Source organism: Manis pentadactyla, chromosome 6 (assembly GCF_030020395.1).
Source record: "Manis pentadactyla isolate mManPen7 chromosome 6, mManPen7.hap1, whole genome shotgun sequence".
NCBI lineage: Eukaryota > Metazoa > Chordata > Mammalia > Pholidota > Manidae > Manis > Manis pentadactyla.
Genome location: NC_080024.1, coordinates 106756386 through 106772528, shown reverse-complemented (window position 1 = coordinate 106772528; position 16143 = coordinate 106756386). Strand labels below are relative to the sequence as shown.

At 40.2% G+C, this 16143-nt stretch overlaps 1 protein-coding gene across 7 annotated transcripts in view; it reads right to left on the bottom strand.

The window, feature by feature from the left end:
• Nucleotides 1-16143, bottom strand: part of SPIRE1 (spire type actin nucleation factor 1) — a 347295-nt gene that overhangs the window by 275859 nt on the left and 55293 nt on the right. For all 7 annotated transcript variants that reach the window (XR_005034076.2, XM_057504024.1, XM_036932697.2 and 4 more), the window contains exon 2: nucleotides 163-197. Coding sequence is in view for 6 of the 7 variants with exons in the window: in XM_057504024.1 (XP_057360007.1) it covers nucleotides 163-197 (35 nt within the window). In the remaining variant the exon portion in view is untranslated. The remainder of the gene's footprint in view (nucleotides 1-162; nucleotides 198-16143) is intronic.

Sequence of the window (16143 nt, the reverse complement as noted above, 5' to 3'; positions counted from 1 at the left end):
TTGAATCACTGTGATGTACATTTGATTATTTATTTATTCATTCATTCATCCATTAATTAATTCATTCATTCATTTATTGAAGAATACAAACACCCCACAGTAAAACAGTTCAGTACTCAAGTCGGAGTAAGACTATAAGAAATATTTGAGCATCTCTCTTACCTCTGTTTCTGTACAATGTGAATATCCCAATTTACCTGTAATAAAGACACAAAAAATTACTTTCAAAGAATTAGAGCTTTTTTATCATTTAATAAAAGTACTTGAACTCTTCTGTGTTGCCTTCATCATATCTACAAAATATCTATACAAATGAAAGTTCTAGAATGAAGAAAGATTTTAGAAGGTCCTGCTCAGAGATTTAAGTATAAACAGGCCCATAAGAAAATAATAAAGAAAAAGATGGGAATATGCCTACGCGTATTATGATCAAAACCACATATATATATTTAATATGTATATATGCAAATTAATGAATGTAAGATAAGAATACTTTTAAAATCTTGCTTTCTTTCTAAAATATCTAAAAATACTTTAGACACATTGGAAAGGTACCTTTTAAAATACTTCAAAATACCATAAAAGTCTTCAAAAGACTCCTGGGCTTTTCCCCAAATATATTTCAGTTTAAAGGGACTTTGATGATTTTAATGCAAGCAGAAATGTTTGAAACTCAAATTTTCTTTAATATATAATGGTTGTTTTTCCTTAATAAGAAGACCATATAATTAACTCAGCAGTTATTCCAATTAAGGATCATCTAAAGAATAACTAGAACTGAACAAAATTTGGCTGCATCAACATTAATATGGATGTAGGGAGGGGAAAATAAGGGATGAAGACAAACTTAAACACAGAGTAACCTCTTTGAGAGCATATGAATATACTTCCTCAGTATCATATATTCTTATTTTTTATATCATTAATGTACAAATGCATGAGAAACATTATGGTTACCAGACTCCCCCCATTACCAAGTCCCCACAACATACCCCATTACAGACACTGTCCATCAGTGTAGTAAGATGCTATAGAATCACTACTGGTCTTCTCTGTGTTATACTGCCTTCTCTGTGTGCCCCCCATCTAATTATGTGTGCTAATCGTAATACCCCCTTTTCCCCTTATCCCTCCCTTCCCACCCATCCTCTGCAGTCCCTTTCCCGTTAGTAACGGTTAGTCCATTCTTGGGTTCTGTGAGTCTGCTGCTGTTTTCTTCCTTTAGTTTTTGGTGTGTTCTTATACTCCACAGATGAGTGAAATCATTTGATACTTGTTCTTCTCCTCCTGGCTTATTTCAATGAGCATAATACCCTCTAGCTCCATCCATGTTGTTCCAAATAGTAGGATTTGTTTTCTTCTTATGGCTGAATAGTATTTCATTGTGTATATGTACCACATCTTCTTTATCCATTCATCTACTGATGGACACTTAGGTTGCTTCCATTTCTTGGCTATTGTAAATAATGCTGCGATAAACATAGGAGTGCATATGTCTTTTTCAAAATGGGCTCCGGCACTCTTAGGGTAAATTCCTAGGAATGGAATTCCAGGGTCAAATGGTATTTCTATTTTGAGTTTTTTGAGGAACCTCCATACTGCTTTCCACAATGGTTGAACTAATTTACATTCCCACCAGCAGTGTAGGAGGGTTCCCCTTTCTTCACATCCTTGTCAACATTTGTTGTTTGTCTTGTGGATGGCGGCCATCCTAACTGGTGTGAGGAGATATCACATTGTGGTTTTAATTTGCATTTCTCTGATGATTAGCAATGTGGAGCATCATTTCATGGGCCTGTTGGCCATCTGAATTTCTTCTTCGGAGAAGTCTCTGTTCAGCTCCTCTGCCCATTTTTTCATTGGATTATTTGCTTTTTGTTTGTTGAGGTGTATAAGCTATTTAAATAATTTGGATGTCAACCCCTTATCAGATATGTCATTTACAAATATATTGTCCCATACTGTGGGATGCCTTTTTGTTCTACTGATGGTGTCCTTTGCCATACAGAAGCTTTTGACTTTCGTATAGTCCCACTTGTTCATTTTTGCTTTTGTTTCCCGTGCCCGTGGAGACAAGTTCATGAAAAAGTTGCTGATGTTATGTCCAAGAGATTTTTGCGTATGTTTTCCTCTAAGAGTTTTATGGATTCATGACTTACATTCAGGTCTTTGATCCATTTTGAGTTTACTTTTCTGGATGGGGATAGACAATAATCCAAGTTCATTCTCTTACATGTAGCTATCCAGTTTTGCCAACACCAGCTGTTGAAGAAGTAGTCATGACCCCATTGTATATCCATGGGTCCTTCATCATATATTAATTGACTATATATGCTTGGGTTAACATCTGGGCTCTCCAGTCTGTTCCACTGGCCTGTGGGTCTGTTCTTGTGCCAGTACCAAATTGTCTTGATTACTCTGGCTTTGTAGTAGAGCTTGATGTCAGGAGCGTAATCCCCCAGCTTGATTCTTCCTTCTCAGGATTGCTTTGGATATTCGGTGTCTGGTGGTTCCATATGAATTTTGGAACTCTTTGTTCCAGTTCGTTGAAGAATGCTGTCAGTATTTTGATAGGGATTGCATTGAATCTGTAGAGTGCATCAAGTAGGATGGCCATTTTAACAATATTAATTTTTCCCACCAAAGGACATGGAATGAATTTCCATTTATTAGTGTCCCTTAAATTCTCTTAAGAGTCTCTTGCAGTTTTCAGAGTACAGGTCTTTCAATTCCTTGGTTAGGTTTATTCCTAGGTATTTTATTCTTTTTGATACAATTGTGAATGGGACTGTTCTCCTGATTTCTCTGCTAGTTCATCGTTAGTGTATAGGAATGCAACAGATTTCTGTGTTTTAATTTGTATCCCAGAACTTTGCTGAATTCAGATATTAGATCTAGTAGTTTTGGAGTGGATTCTTTAGGGTTTCTAATGTACAATATCATGTCATCTGCAAATAGAGACAGTTTGCCTTCTTCCTTGCCAATATGGATGCCTCTTATTTCTTTGTGTTCTCTGATTGCCATGGCTAGGAGCTCCAGAACTATGTTGAATGAAAGTGGAGAGAGTGGGCAATCTTGTCATGTTCCTGATCTTACAGGAAAAACTTTCAGCTTCTCATTGCTAAGTATGATGTTGGCTGTGAGATACTTGCCCTCTGTATCCATTTTGTTAAGAGTTTTTATCATGAATGGATGTTGAATTTTGTCAAACGCTTTTTCAGCATCTATGGAGATGATCATGTGGTTTTAGTTCTTTTGTTGATGTGGTGGATGATGTTGATGGATTTTTAAATGTTGTACCATCCTTGCATTCTTGGGATGAATTCCACTTGATCATGGTGTATCATCCTCTTGATGTATTTTTGAATTCGGTTTGTTAAAATTTTGTTGAATATTTTGCATGTATGTACATCAGGGATATTGGTCTGTAATTTTCTTTTTTTGTGGGGTCTTTGCCTGGTTTTGGTATTAGAGTGATGCTAGCTTCATAGAATGAGTTTGGCAGTATTCCCTCCTCTTCTATTTTTTGGAAAACTTTAAGAAGAATGGTTATTATGTCTTCTCTATATGTCTGATAAAATTCAGCGGTGAATCCATCTGGTCCAGGTTTTTTCTTCTTGGGTAGTTTTTGATTACCGATTCAATTTTGTTGCTGGTAATTGGTCTGTGTAGATTATCTGATTCTTTCTTGGACAGTCTTGGAAGGTTGTATTTTTCTAGGAAGTTGTCCATTTCTTTTCGGTTTTCCAGTTTGTTAGCATATAGATTTTCATAGTATTGTCTAATAATTCTTTGTATTTTTGTGGTTTCTGTTGTGATTTTTCCTTTCTCATTTCTGATTCTGTTTATGTGCGTAGATTCTCTTTTTCTATTAATAAGTCTGGCTAGGGGTTTCTCTATTTTGTTTATTTCCTCAAAGAACCAGCTCTTGCTTCCATCGATTTTTTCTATTGTTTTATTCTTCTCAGTTTTATTTATTTCTTCTCTGATCTTTATTACATCCCTCCTTCTGCTGACATTGGGACTCATTTGTTCTTCTTTTTCTGATTTCAATAATTGTGACTTTAGACTATTCATTTAGGGTTGTTCTTCCTTCTTTAAATAAGCCTGGGTTGCAATATACTTTCCTCTTAGAACTACTTTCGCTGTGTCCCACAGAAGTTGGGGCTTTGTGCTGTTGTTGTCATTTGTCTCCATATATTGCTTGATCTGTTTTAATTTCATCATTGATCCACTGATTATTTAGGAGCATGTTGTTAAAGTTCCATGTGTTTGTGAGCCTTTTTGTTTTCTTTGTACAATTTATTTCTAGTTTTACACCTTTGTGATCTGAGAAGTTGGTTGGTAGAATTTCAATCTTTTTGAATTTACTGAGGCTCTTCTTGTGGCCTAGTATTTGGTCTATTCTGGAAAATGTTCCATGTACACTTGAGAAGAATGTGTATCCTGCTGCGTTGGGGTATAGAGTTCTGTAGATGTCTGTTAGGTCCACCTGTTCTAGTGTATTTTTCAGTGCCTCTGTGTCCTTATTTATTTTCTGCCTGGTTGATGTGCCCTTTGGAGTTGAGTGGTGTGTTCAAGTCTCCTAAAATGAATGCACTGCATTCTATTTCCTCCTTTAATTCTGTTAGTATTTGTTTCACATATGCTGGTGCTCCTGTGTTGGGTGCATAGACATTCATAATGGATATATCCTGTTGTTGGACTGCACCCTTTATAATTATGTAATGTTCTTTATTTCTTGTTACTTTCTTTGTTTTGAAGTCTATTTTATCTGATACAAATACTGTAATAACTGCTTTTTACTCCCTTTTGTTTACATGAAATATCTTTTTCCATCCCTTTACTTTTAGTCTGTGTATGTCTTTGGGTTTGAGGTGGGTCTCTTGTAAACAGCATATAGATGGGTCTTGCTTTTTTATCCATTCTGTTACTCTGTGTGTTTTGACTGGTGCATTCAGTCCATTTGCATTTAGGGTGATTATCGATAGATATGTACTTATTGCCATTGTAGGCTTTGGATTCATGGTTACCAAAGGTTCAATGGTAGCTTCTTTACTATCTAACCGTCTAACTTAACTCTCTTATTAAGCTATAAGAACCACAGTCTGATGATTCTTTATTTCTCTCCCTCCTTTTTCTTCCTCCTTCATTCTTTTATGTTAGGTGTTTTATTCTGTACTCTTTTGTCTTTCCTTTGACTGTTTTTGTGGATAGTTTATTTTATTTTTTGCCTTTTCTTAGTATTTGGTTGGTCTGCTTTTTTTGCTGTGATTTTATTTTCTCTTGTGACATCTATTTAGCCTTAGGAGTGCTTCCATCTAGTGCAGTCCCTTTAAAATACCCTGTAGAGGTGGTTTGTGAGAGGCAAACTCCTTCAACATCTGGAAATTATTTAATTCCTCCTTCATATTTAAATGATAATTGTGCTGGATACAGTATTCTTGGTTCAAGGCCCTTCTGTTTCATTGCATTCAATATATCATGCCATTCTCTTCTGGCCTGTAAGGTTTCTGTTGAGAAGTCTGATGATAGCCTGATGGGTTTTCCTTTGTAGGTGATCTTTTTTCTCTTTCTGGTTTCTTTTAATATCCTGTCCATGCCTTTGATCTTTGCCATTTAAATAATTACATGTCTTGGTGTTGTCCTCCTTGGGTCCCTTCTGTTGGGAGTTCTGTGGGCTTCCATGGTTGGCGAGACTATTTCCTTCCCCAGCTTGGGGAAGTTTTCAGCAATTCTTTCTTCAAAAATACTTTCTATCCCTTTTTCTCTCTCTCTTCTTCTGGTACCCCTATAATGCAAATATTGTTCCGTTTGGATTGGCCACACAGTTCTCTTAATATTTTTTTATTCTTAGAGATCCTTTTATCTGTCTCTGCCTCAGCTTCTCTGTATTCCTGTTCTCTGATTTCTATTCCATTAATAGTCTCTTGCATCTCATCCCGTCTGCTCTTAAGTCCTTCCATTGCTTGTTTCCTTCTGTTATCTCCCTCCGTACTTCATCCCTTAGCTCTTGTGTATTTCTTTGTAGCCTCATCAGCATGCTTATGATGTTTATTTTGATTTCTTTTTCTGGAAGATTCGTGATTTCAGTCTCACCAGGCCCTCTCTCTGGTGTTTGAGGGAATTTGGACTTAACAAGATTCTTCTTCCTTTTCATGGCAATGGAAGTAATCGCCGGCGAGTGGCACATGTGTCAGTGGGGAGAACAAAGTCCTGCTTGCTGGTCATCTTGTCCATCTCTGTTGCCTGTGCCAGTCAAATGCACACAGGGAGCAGCCTCTGGGTTAATCTCCTGAGCTGCTGTGGGCGGGTCAGCCCTTGGGATGGTCTAGGGCATTGGCATGGGTCACAGGCAAGCGGCGTGTTCTCTCGCGAGAATGGTGCCCCTTTGTGCTTTTTGGACTCCATGTCAGTCTCTGGTGCCTGTGCCTGGCAAACGCAGACAGGGAGCAGCATATGGGTTGAGCCCCTGAGCTGCTGTAGATGGAAGCAACCCCTGGTATGGCCTAGGGCGGTGGTGGGGGTCACAGGCGAGCAGCCTGAGTTCTCCTGTGATAATGGCACCCCTTCATGCTTTCAGTAGTCCATGCCAGTCTCTACTGCCTGTGCCAGGCAACCACACACAGAGAGCAGCCTCTGGGTTGATCCCCTGAGCTGCCATGGATGGGGCAGCCCTCGGTCTGGCGTGGGGTACTAGCGGTGGTTTCAGGTGATCAGCACATGTTTGCCATGAGAACAGAGCCCGTACATGCTTCGTGGACTTCTCACCAGTTTCTTCTGCCTGTGCTGCTCAGCCGCACACAGGGGGCAGCCTCTGAGTTAATCCCCTGGGGTGCCATGGGTGGGGCGGCTGTCGGGATAGCCTAGGGCACTGGTGGTGGTTGCAGGCGATCAGCACATGTTCACCACGGTAACAGTTTCTACGTGCTTTCCGGATTCCACACCAGCTTCCTCTGCCTGTGCCGGTCAGCCGCCCACAGGGGGCAGCCTCTGGGTTAATTCCCTGAGTTGCTGTGGGCGAGGCAGCCCTCGAAATGGCCTAGGGCATTGGCAGGGGTTGTAGGCTAGCAGTGCATGTTCACCGTGAGAATAAAGCCCCTTTGTGCCTTCCAGACTCTACACTGTTTCCACTGTGTCAGTTGACTGAGGGCAGGAGGCCACCACTGGGTCTGGCTCAGTTAGCCGCAAGCTGGGAGAAGCCTCTGTGTGGTTCCTGTGTGTGGGGTCAGTCCCCAGTTGCTCCACAGCAATGGCAGACCAGCCGGTTAGCTAGCATTGCCAGCAGGGCGGGATGAACAGCAGGCTTCTTATCGCTGTGAGGGGCTTCACTGCTGCGTTGCCACCCAGGGGGTTAGGGCACCTGAAGTTCCTTAATGTTCCCAGCCTGCTGGGCTGAGTGTGCCAGGACAATTTTGTCCACCTGTTAAACCCATGTCCCTTTAAGGCTTTCAAAGCACCCACTTTTCTTTTGTCCCAGGGCAGCCAGCTGTGAGGACCTTCTTGTAGTCTTAGTCTCAGATTTTGCTTTTCCATTCCTCATATCCAGTACACCATGCAATGTGTGTCTGTGCTCCTGGTGCAGATTACTTGGGCTGATTATTTAGCAGTCCTGTGCTTCCACTCCCTCCCTACTCTGATTCTTTTCCTCCCACCGGTGAGCTGGGATGGAAGAGTGCTTGGGTCCTGCTGCGTCACTGCTTTGAATCTTACCCTTTTCGTGAGATGTTGAATTCTTGCAGATGTAGATGTGGTCTGGCTGGTGTACTGCATCTTCTAATCACTCTTTTAGGAATAGTTGTATTCGCTGTATTTTCAAAGTACATATGGTTTTGGGAGGAGATTTCCGCCACCCTACTCATGCCGCCATGTTGTGAATCCTCAATATATTCTTAAGGTAAAGACAATTGCAAAGAAATATGAAATGTTATGTAGTAAGTTTGCTGTTGCTGGTAGTCATGTTGGTGAAGAATTCTGAATGTATTGTGGTGTTGAGCAAATCCTTGCCCAAACTTTGACAAAGAAATCAGGAAGTCCCAATTACATGACAGCAGAGCTTCACGGAACCCTAGAAATCTTGCCCAATCCACTCACTTTACAGATGAGTAAGTAATCTGAGCCTGAGAAGTCAAATGATCTACACAAAATGACAGATCTAAGAGTACACTCCAAAGCTCCTAACCTCTGTCATGAGTATTGATGTGATTTTGTTACCCTAGTCCTCCATTCCCATAGGGGCTAGTGGGGATGGCAGAGGGGCTGTCCCAGCTAACTACCATTTATAATACTGTTTCTGAGGAAATGCATTCCTTGATTTAACAGTTGGAAACTGCTAATATAGTACATAGCACCAAGGGATTTTCATTTGACAACTTCTGAGTGTTTCTTCTAAGGTTGACAACCTTTGTTTTATAGAACCAGACCTAAAGAATCCCTCTAAAACCTGGAATCCTATGACTTCACTTTCTATTTCTAGCAACCTAAATTGATAGTAGGCCTAAGCAGAGTTTCAGATTATTAAATGCAGTCAATCAATTATTTCAATAAAATTAACTTTATCACTTAATTTTATTGATTTTTATCAGGCTTAGTTTAATTAGAATGCTAGGCTGACTATATGATGATGTAAAAGGAAATATCTGAAATGGTATTCAAACATTTAGTTTCAAAATATTTCAACATTATCAAATTGCTTATACACCATAAAGGATGATCTGCATAGCAGCAGTGTTTCTCAAAACGAATGAGCAATATAATAAGTTTGTGTTTTAAATCCTTCTTTCTAACTCATTCTAAAATATCTGATCTGCTCTCAAGGTTTACTAGATAAGTTCCTTCATATCCCAGGAAATAGAAGCATCAATGTCTTCCTTTAAACCGATATAAAATGGCTTAAGAAACAAACTAGTCCTAGTATAATATGTTTGTCATAAGGAACTCATCAACTAAGACAACACTGTCATCTTCAGCAGACATTTTAAATCTTAAATGTTGAAAATCAGATACTTTCATTTGAGCAGGTCTTCTCAATAAGCTTCCAGGGAGAACATCCCAGTGAATACACCCTAGTAGGCCCACTCATAGCCCTGGCTGTTAAGGATCAGACCTCACACAACACTCTCCAAAACGGCCTCACCTCAGCAGAACAACACAACTGTTTGGTGAAAATTAAGACACGGTTTCAGAAAAAGTTCAAGATGTTCATGTAGATAAATAATACCCAAATTATGGTAGCTAGCTAGCAGTCTTTGGAGTAGAAATCTCAGCATATGGCTGAATTATCACACAGCCAAATCATAAATATGTTTCAAATTACCTGAATACACAAAAGGTGAACTATGCCCTCCAAAAAGATACAGAATCTCTGTAATTTTTCAGATTAACAAATGAATCTTGGAATTATTCTCCAAATTTTTCTTGTGTGACCAAACTCTGGGCAATGTTTTGGCCAATCTAATCACGTGAAAGTACGTCCTTTTTCATGCTGAAATGAGAAAATCAAAAGACATACTTTGCCCTCCTGCCAGCTTGCCTCTGCCCCTCTCATTCACTCAATAAATATTTATTGAAAAGCTACTCAATAACTCTAGTAAGCACTGATGATATAGTAACAAACAAGCCAGACATGGTCTCTGCTTCATAAGGCTTACATTTTGGTGAACACCGACCAAAAAAGTAATCAAATAATGTAATTACAACTGATAATAAGGCTATTAGGACAAAATAGCCTTATTCTGGTAGAAAAAAGTAGAAAAAGAAAACAGCAGAAATGACCCAATTTAGGATGCAATCAGATAGGACTCTTCAAGAAGATGACATTTCAACAGAGACCTTGAAGTCAGGTAGCAGCTAACTGCTGGGCTTGGGGAAGAACCTATTCTAGAACCAAGAGGCAGCCTGCAGTAAGGCCCTGGAAGCAGTTGTAGGTAGAGAGCATTAAATACAATTGGAAAGACAGACAGGGGCAGATCACACAGGCCTTTATAGACAGTATAAGTAGTTTAAATTTTATTTAAATATATTAGGAAGCTACTGGAGGATTTTAAGCAAGGGCATGAGCTGACTCAAGGTAGGGCTCCAGGTCAGTCCTGTTATATGGAGAAGCAGTGGAGAGAAAGGGTCACAGTGAAAGCAAGGCGGACTGGGCTGGGCAAATGGGTGGTGGCAGTGGCCAAAAGGAAAGTATAGGATTCAAGATATAATTGAGAAGCAGAGTTAACAGGACTTGCTACTAGATTGGAGTAGAGGTAGAGTAGAGTGAGAAGAAAAGAATGGCATGCAAACATGTTTCATTTTTTCAATAGTATTCTCACAGGCTTGATCAAGACTGATCAACAAGCATTAGTTTAAGAACTTCAGTAGTTTTATAAGAGGGACGCACATCAGATTGGCTTTTTGGAAAACTTTTATATTAACATTAAAAAAAGATCATTGTGGAGACGGGCGGAAGATGGCGGCGTGAGTAGAGCAGCGGAAATCTCCTCCCAAAACAACATATATCTATGAAAATATAACAAAGACAACCCTTCCTAGAATAAAGACCAGAGGACACAGGACAATATCCAGACCACATCCACACCTGAGAGAACCCAGCGCCTCGCCAAGGGGGTAAGATACAAGCCCCAGCCCCGCGGGAGCCGAGCGCCCCTCCCCCCGGCTCCCGGCGGGAGAAGAGCAGGCAGAGCGGGAGGGAGACAGAGCCCAGGGCTGCCGAACACCCAGCCCCAGCCATCCGGGCCAGAGTGCAGAGCCCTCGATACTGGGAAAACAGGGCAGCAAGAACAGTGAGCAGGCACTGGAGGCTGGGCGACAGAGGACATAAGAAAAGCGCGCGACCATTTTTTTTTTTTTTTTGCTTTTTTGCTGCTTTGTTTTGGCGAGCGCTTTTTGGAAGTCTTAAAGGGACAGGGACCCCAATACTGGGGAAACAGGGCAGAAAGACCGGTGAGCAGAGGCCTGAGGCTAGCACCGGAGAATAAAGAAAAACGAACGACCACCTTTTTTTTTTAATTAAAAAAAATTTTTTTTTTTATTAAAAAAATTTTTTTTCTTGTTTTTTTTTGTGGTCGTTGTTTTGTTTTGGCGGGTGCTTTTTGGAAGTCTTAAAGGGGCAGGGTGGGTCACTTAATCCAGAGGTAGGGAATCCAGGATCTCTGGGCACCCTAACACCTGGGCTGCAGGGAGCAGGGAGGCCCCTTACGGAGATAAATAGCCTCCCAGCAGCTCCTGCTCCAACGCGACTCCACCATTTTGGAGTAGCTGCCCGAGCCAGGCCACGCCCACAGCAACAGCGGAGATTAACTCCATAGCAGCCGGGCAGGAAGCAGAAACCCTATCTGCGCGCAGCTGCGCAGCACAAGCCACTAGAGGCCGCTGTTCTCCCAGGAGAGGAAGGCCACAAACCAACAAGAAAGGAAGTCCTTCCAGCCGTCACTCGTCCCAGTTCTGCAGACTATTCCTATCACCATGAAAAGGCAAAGCTACAGGCAGACAAAGATCACAGAGACAACACCAGAGAAGGAGACAGACCTGACCAGTCTTCCTGACAAAGAATTCAAAATAAGAATCATAAACATGCTGACAGAGATGCAGAGAAACACGCAAGAAAAATGGGATGAAGTCCGGAAAGAGATCACAGATGCCAGAAAGGAGATCGCAGAAATGAAACAAACTCTGGAAGGGTTTATAAGCAGAATGGATAGAATGCAAGAGGCCATTGATGGAATTGAAATCAGAGAACAGGAACGCATAGAAGCTGACATAGAGAGAGACAAAGGATCTCCAGGAATGAAATATTAAGAGAACTGTGTGACCAATCCAAAAGGAACACTATCCGTATTATAGGGGTACCAGAAGAAGAAGAGAGAGGCAAAGAGATGGAAAGTATCTTAGAAGAAATAATTGCTGAAAACTTCCCCACACTGGGGGAGGAAGTAATCGAACAGACCACGGAAATACACAGAACCCCCAACAGAAAGGATCCAAGAAGGGCAACACCAAGACACATAATAATTAAAATGGCAAAGATCAAGGACAAGGAAAGAGTGTTAAAGGCAGCTAGAGAGAAAAAGGTCACCTATAAAGGGAAACCCATCAGGCTAACGTCAGATTTCTCAACAGAAACCCTACAGGCCAGAAGAGAATGGCATGATATATTTAATACAATGAAACAGAAGGGCCTTGAACCAAGGATACTGTATCCAGCACGACTATCATTCAAATATGACGGTGGGATTAAACAATTCCCAGACAAACAAAAGCTGAGGGAATTTGCTTTCCACAAACCACCTCTACAGAACATCTCACATGGACTGCTCTAGATGGGAGCACTCCTAGAAGGAGCACAGCACAAAACACCCAACATATGAAGAATCGAGGAGGAGGAATAAGAAGGGAGAGAAGAAAAGAATCTCCAGACAGTGTATATAACAGCTCAATAAGCGAGCTAAGTTAGGCAGTAAGATACTAAAGAGGCTAACCTTGAACCTTTGGTAACCACGAATTTAAAGCCTGCAATGGCAATAAGTACATATCTTTCAATAGTCACCCTAAATGTTAATGGGTTGAATGCACCAATCAAAAGACACAGAGTAACAGAATGGATAAAAAAGCAAGACCCATCTATATGCTGCTTACAAGAAACTCACCTCAAACCCAAAGACATGTACAGACTAAAAGTCAAGGGATGGAAAAACATATTTCAAGCAAACAACAGTGAGAAGAAAGCAGGGGTTGCAGTACTAATATCAGACAAAATAGACTTCAAAACAAAGAAAGTAACAAGAGATAAACAAGGACACTACATAATGATAAAGGGCTCAGTCAAACAAGAGGATATAACCATTCTAAATATATATGCACCCAACACAGGAGCACCAGCATATGTGAAACAAATACTAACAGAACTAAAGGGGGATATAGGCTGCAATGCATTCATTCTAGGAGACTTCAACACACCACTCACCCCAAAGGATAGATCCACTGGGCAGAAAATAAGTAAGGACACGGAAGCACTGAACAACACAGTAGAGCAGATGGACCTAATAGACATCTATAGAACTCTACATCCAAAAGCAACATGATACAAATTCTTCTCAAGTGCACATGGAACATTCTCCAGAATAGACCACATACTAGGCCACAAAAAGAGCCTCAGAAAATTCCAAAAGATTGAAATCCTACCAACCAACTTTTCAGACCACAAAGGCATAAAACTAGAAATAAACTGTACAAAGAAAGCAAAGAGGCTCACAAACACATGGAGGCTTAACAACACGCTCCTAAATAATCAATGGATCAATGACCAAATCAAAATGGAGATCCAGCAATATATGGAAACAAATGACAACAACAACACTAAGCCCCAACTTCTGTGGGACACAGCAAAAGCAGTCTTAAGAGGAAAGTATATAGCAATCCAAGCATATTTAAAAAAGGAAGAGCAATCCCAAATGAATGGTCTAATGTCACAATTATCGAAATTGGAAAAAGAAGAACAGATGAGGCCTAAGGTCAGCAGAAGGAGGGACATAATAAAGATCAGAGAAGAAATAAATAAAATTGAGAAGAATAAAACAATAGCAAAAATCAATGAAACCAAGAGCTGGTACTTCGAGAAAATAAACAAAATAGATAAGCCTCTAGCCAGACTTATTAAGAAGAAAAGAGAGTCAACACAAATAAACAGTATCAGAAACGAGAAAGGAAAAATCACGACGGACCCCACGGAAATGCAAAGAATTATTGGAGAATACTATGAAAACCTATATGCTAACAAGCTGGGAAACCTAGGAGAAATGGACAACTTCCTAGAAAAATATAACCTTCCAAGATTGACCCAGGAAGAAACAGAAAATCTAAACAGACCAATTACCAGCAACGAAATTGAAGAGGTAATCAAAAAACTACCAAAGAACAAAACCCCCGGGCCAGATGGATTTACCTCGGAATTTTATCAGACATACAGGGAAGACATAATACCCATTCTCTTTAAAGTTTTCCAAAAAATAGAGGAGGAGGGGATACTCCCAAACTCATTCTATGAAGCTAACATCACCCTAATACCAAAACCAGGCAAAGACCCCACCAAAAAAGAAAACTACAGACCAATATCCCTGATGAACGTAGATGCAAAAATACTCAACAAAATATTAGCAAACCGAATTCAAAAATACATCAAAAGGATCATACACTATGACCAAGTGGGATTCATTCCAGGGATGCAAGGATGGTACAACATCCGAAAGTCCATCAACATCATCCACCACATCAACAAAAAGAAAGACAAAAACCACATGATCATCTCCATAGATGCTGAAAAAGCATTTGACAAAGTTCAACATCCATTCATGTTAAAAACTCTCAGCAAAATGGGAATACAGAGCAAGTACCTCAACATAATAAAGGCCATCTATGATAAACCCACAGCCAACATTATATTGAACAGCGAGAAGCTGAAAGCATTTCCTCTGAGATCGGGAACTAGACAGGGATGCCCACTCTCTCCACTGTTATTTAACATAGTACTGGAGGTCCTAGCCACGGCAATCAGACAAAATAAAGAAATACAAGGAATCCAGATTGGTAAAGAAGAAGTTAAACTGTCACTATTTGCAGATGACATGATACTGTACATAAAAAACCCTAAAGACTCCACCCCAAAACTACTAGAACTGATATCGGAATACAACAAAGTTGCAGGATACAAAATCAACACACAGAAATCTGTGGCTTTCCTATATACTAACAATGAACCAGCAGAAAGAGAAATCAGGAAAACAACTCCATTCACAATTGCATCAAAAAAAATAAAATACCTAGGAATAAACCTAACCAAAGAAGTGAAAGACTTATACTCTGAAAACTACAAGTCACTCTTAAAAGAAATTAAAGGGGACACTAACAGATGGAAACTCATCCCATGCTCGTGGCTAGGAAGAATTAATATCGTCAAAATGGCCATCCTGCCCAAAGCAATATACAGATTTGATGCAATCCCTATGAAACTACCAGCAACATTCTTCAATGAACTGGAACAAATAATTCAAAAATTCATATGGAAGCACCAAAGACCCCGAATAGCCAAAGCAATCCTGAGAAAGAAGAATAAAGTAGGGGGGATCTCACTCCCCAACTTCAAGCTCTACTATAAAGCCATAGTAATCAAGACAATTTGGTACTGGCACAAGAGCAGAGCCACAGACCAATGGAACAGACTAGAGAATCCAGACATTAACCCAGACATATATGGTCAATTAATATTTGATAAAGGAGCCATGGACATACAATGGCGAAATGACAGTCTCTTCAACAGGTGGTGCTGGCAAAACTGGACAGCTACATGTAGGAGAATGAAACTGGACCATTGTCTAACCCCATATACAAAAGTAAACTCAAAATGGATCAAAGACCTGAATGTAAGCCATGAAACCATTAAACTCTTGGAAGAAAACATAGGCACAAACCTCTTAGACATAAACATGAGTGACCTCTTCTTGAACATATCTCCCCGGGCAAGGAAAACAACAGCAAAAATGAGTAAGTGGGACTATATTAAGCTGAAAAGCTTCTGTACAGCAAAAGACACCATCAATAGAACAAGAAGGATCCCTACAGTATGGGAGAATATATTTGAAAATGACACATCCGATAAAGGCTTGACGTCCAGAATATATAAGGAGCTCTCACGCCTCAACAAACAAAAAACAAATAACCCAATTAAAAAATGGGCAGAGGAACTGAACAGACAGTTCTCCAAAAAAGAAATACAGATGGCCAACAGACACATGAAAAGATGCTCCACATCGCTAATTATCAGAGAAATGCAAATTAAAACTACAATGAGGAATCACCTCACACCAGTAAGGATGGCTGCCATCCAAAAGACAAACAACAACAAATGTTGGCGAGGCTGTGGAGAAAGGGGAACCCTCCTACACTGCTGGTGGGAATGTAAGTTAGTTCAACCATTGTGGAAAGCAGTATGGAGGTACATCAAAATGCTCAAAACAGACTTACCATTTGACCCAGGAATTCCACTCCTAGGAATTTACCCTAAGAACGCAGCAATCAAGTTTGAGAAAGACAGATGCACCCCTATGTTTATTGCAGCACTATTTACAATAGCCAAGAATTGGAAGCAAC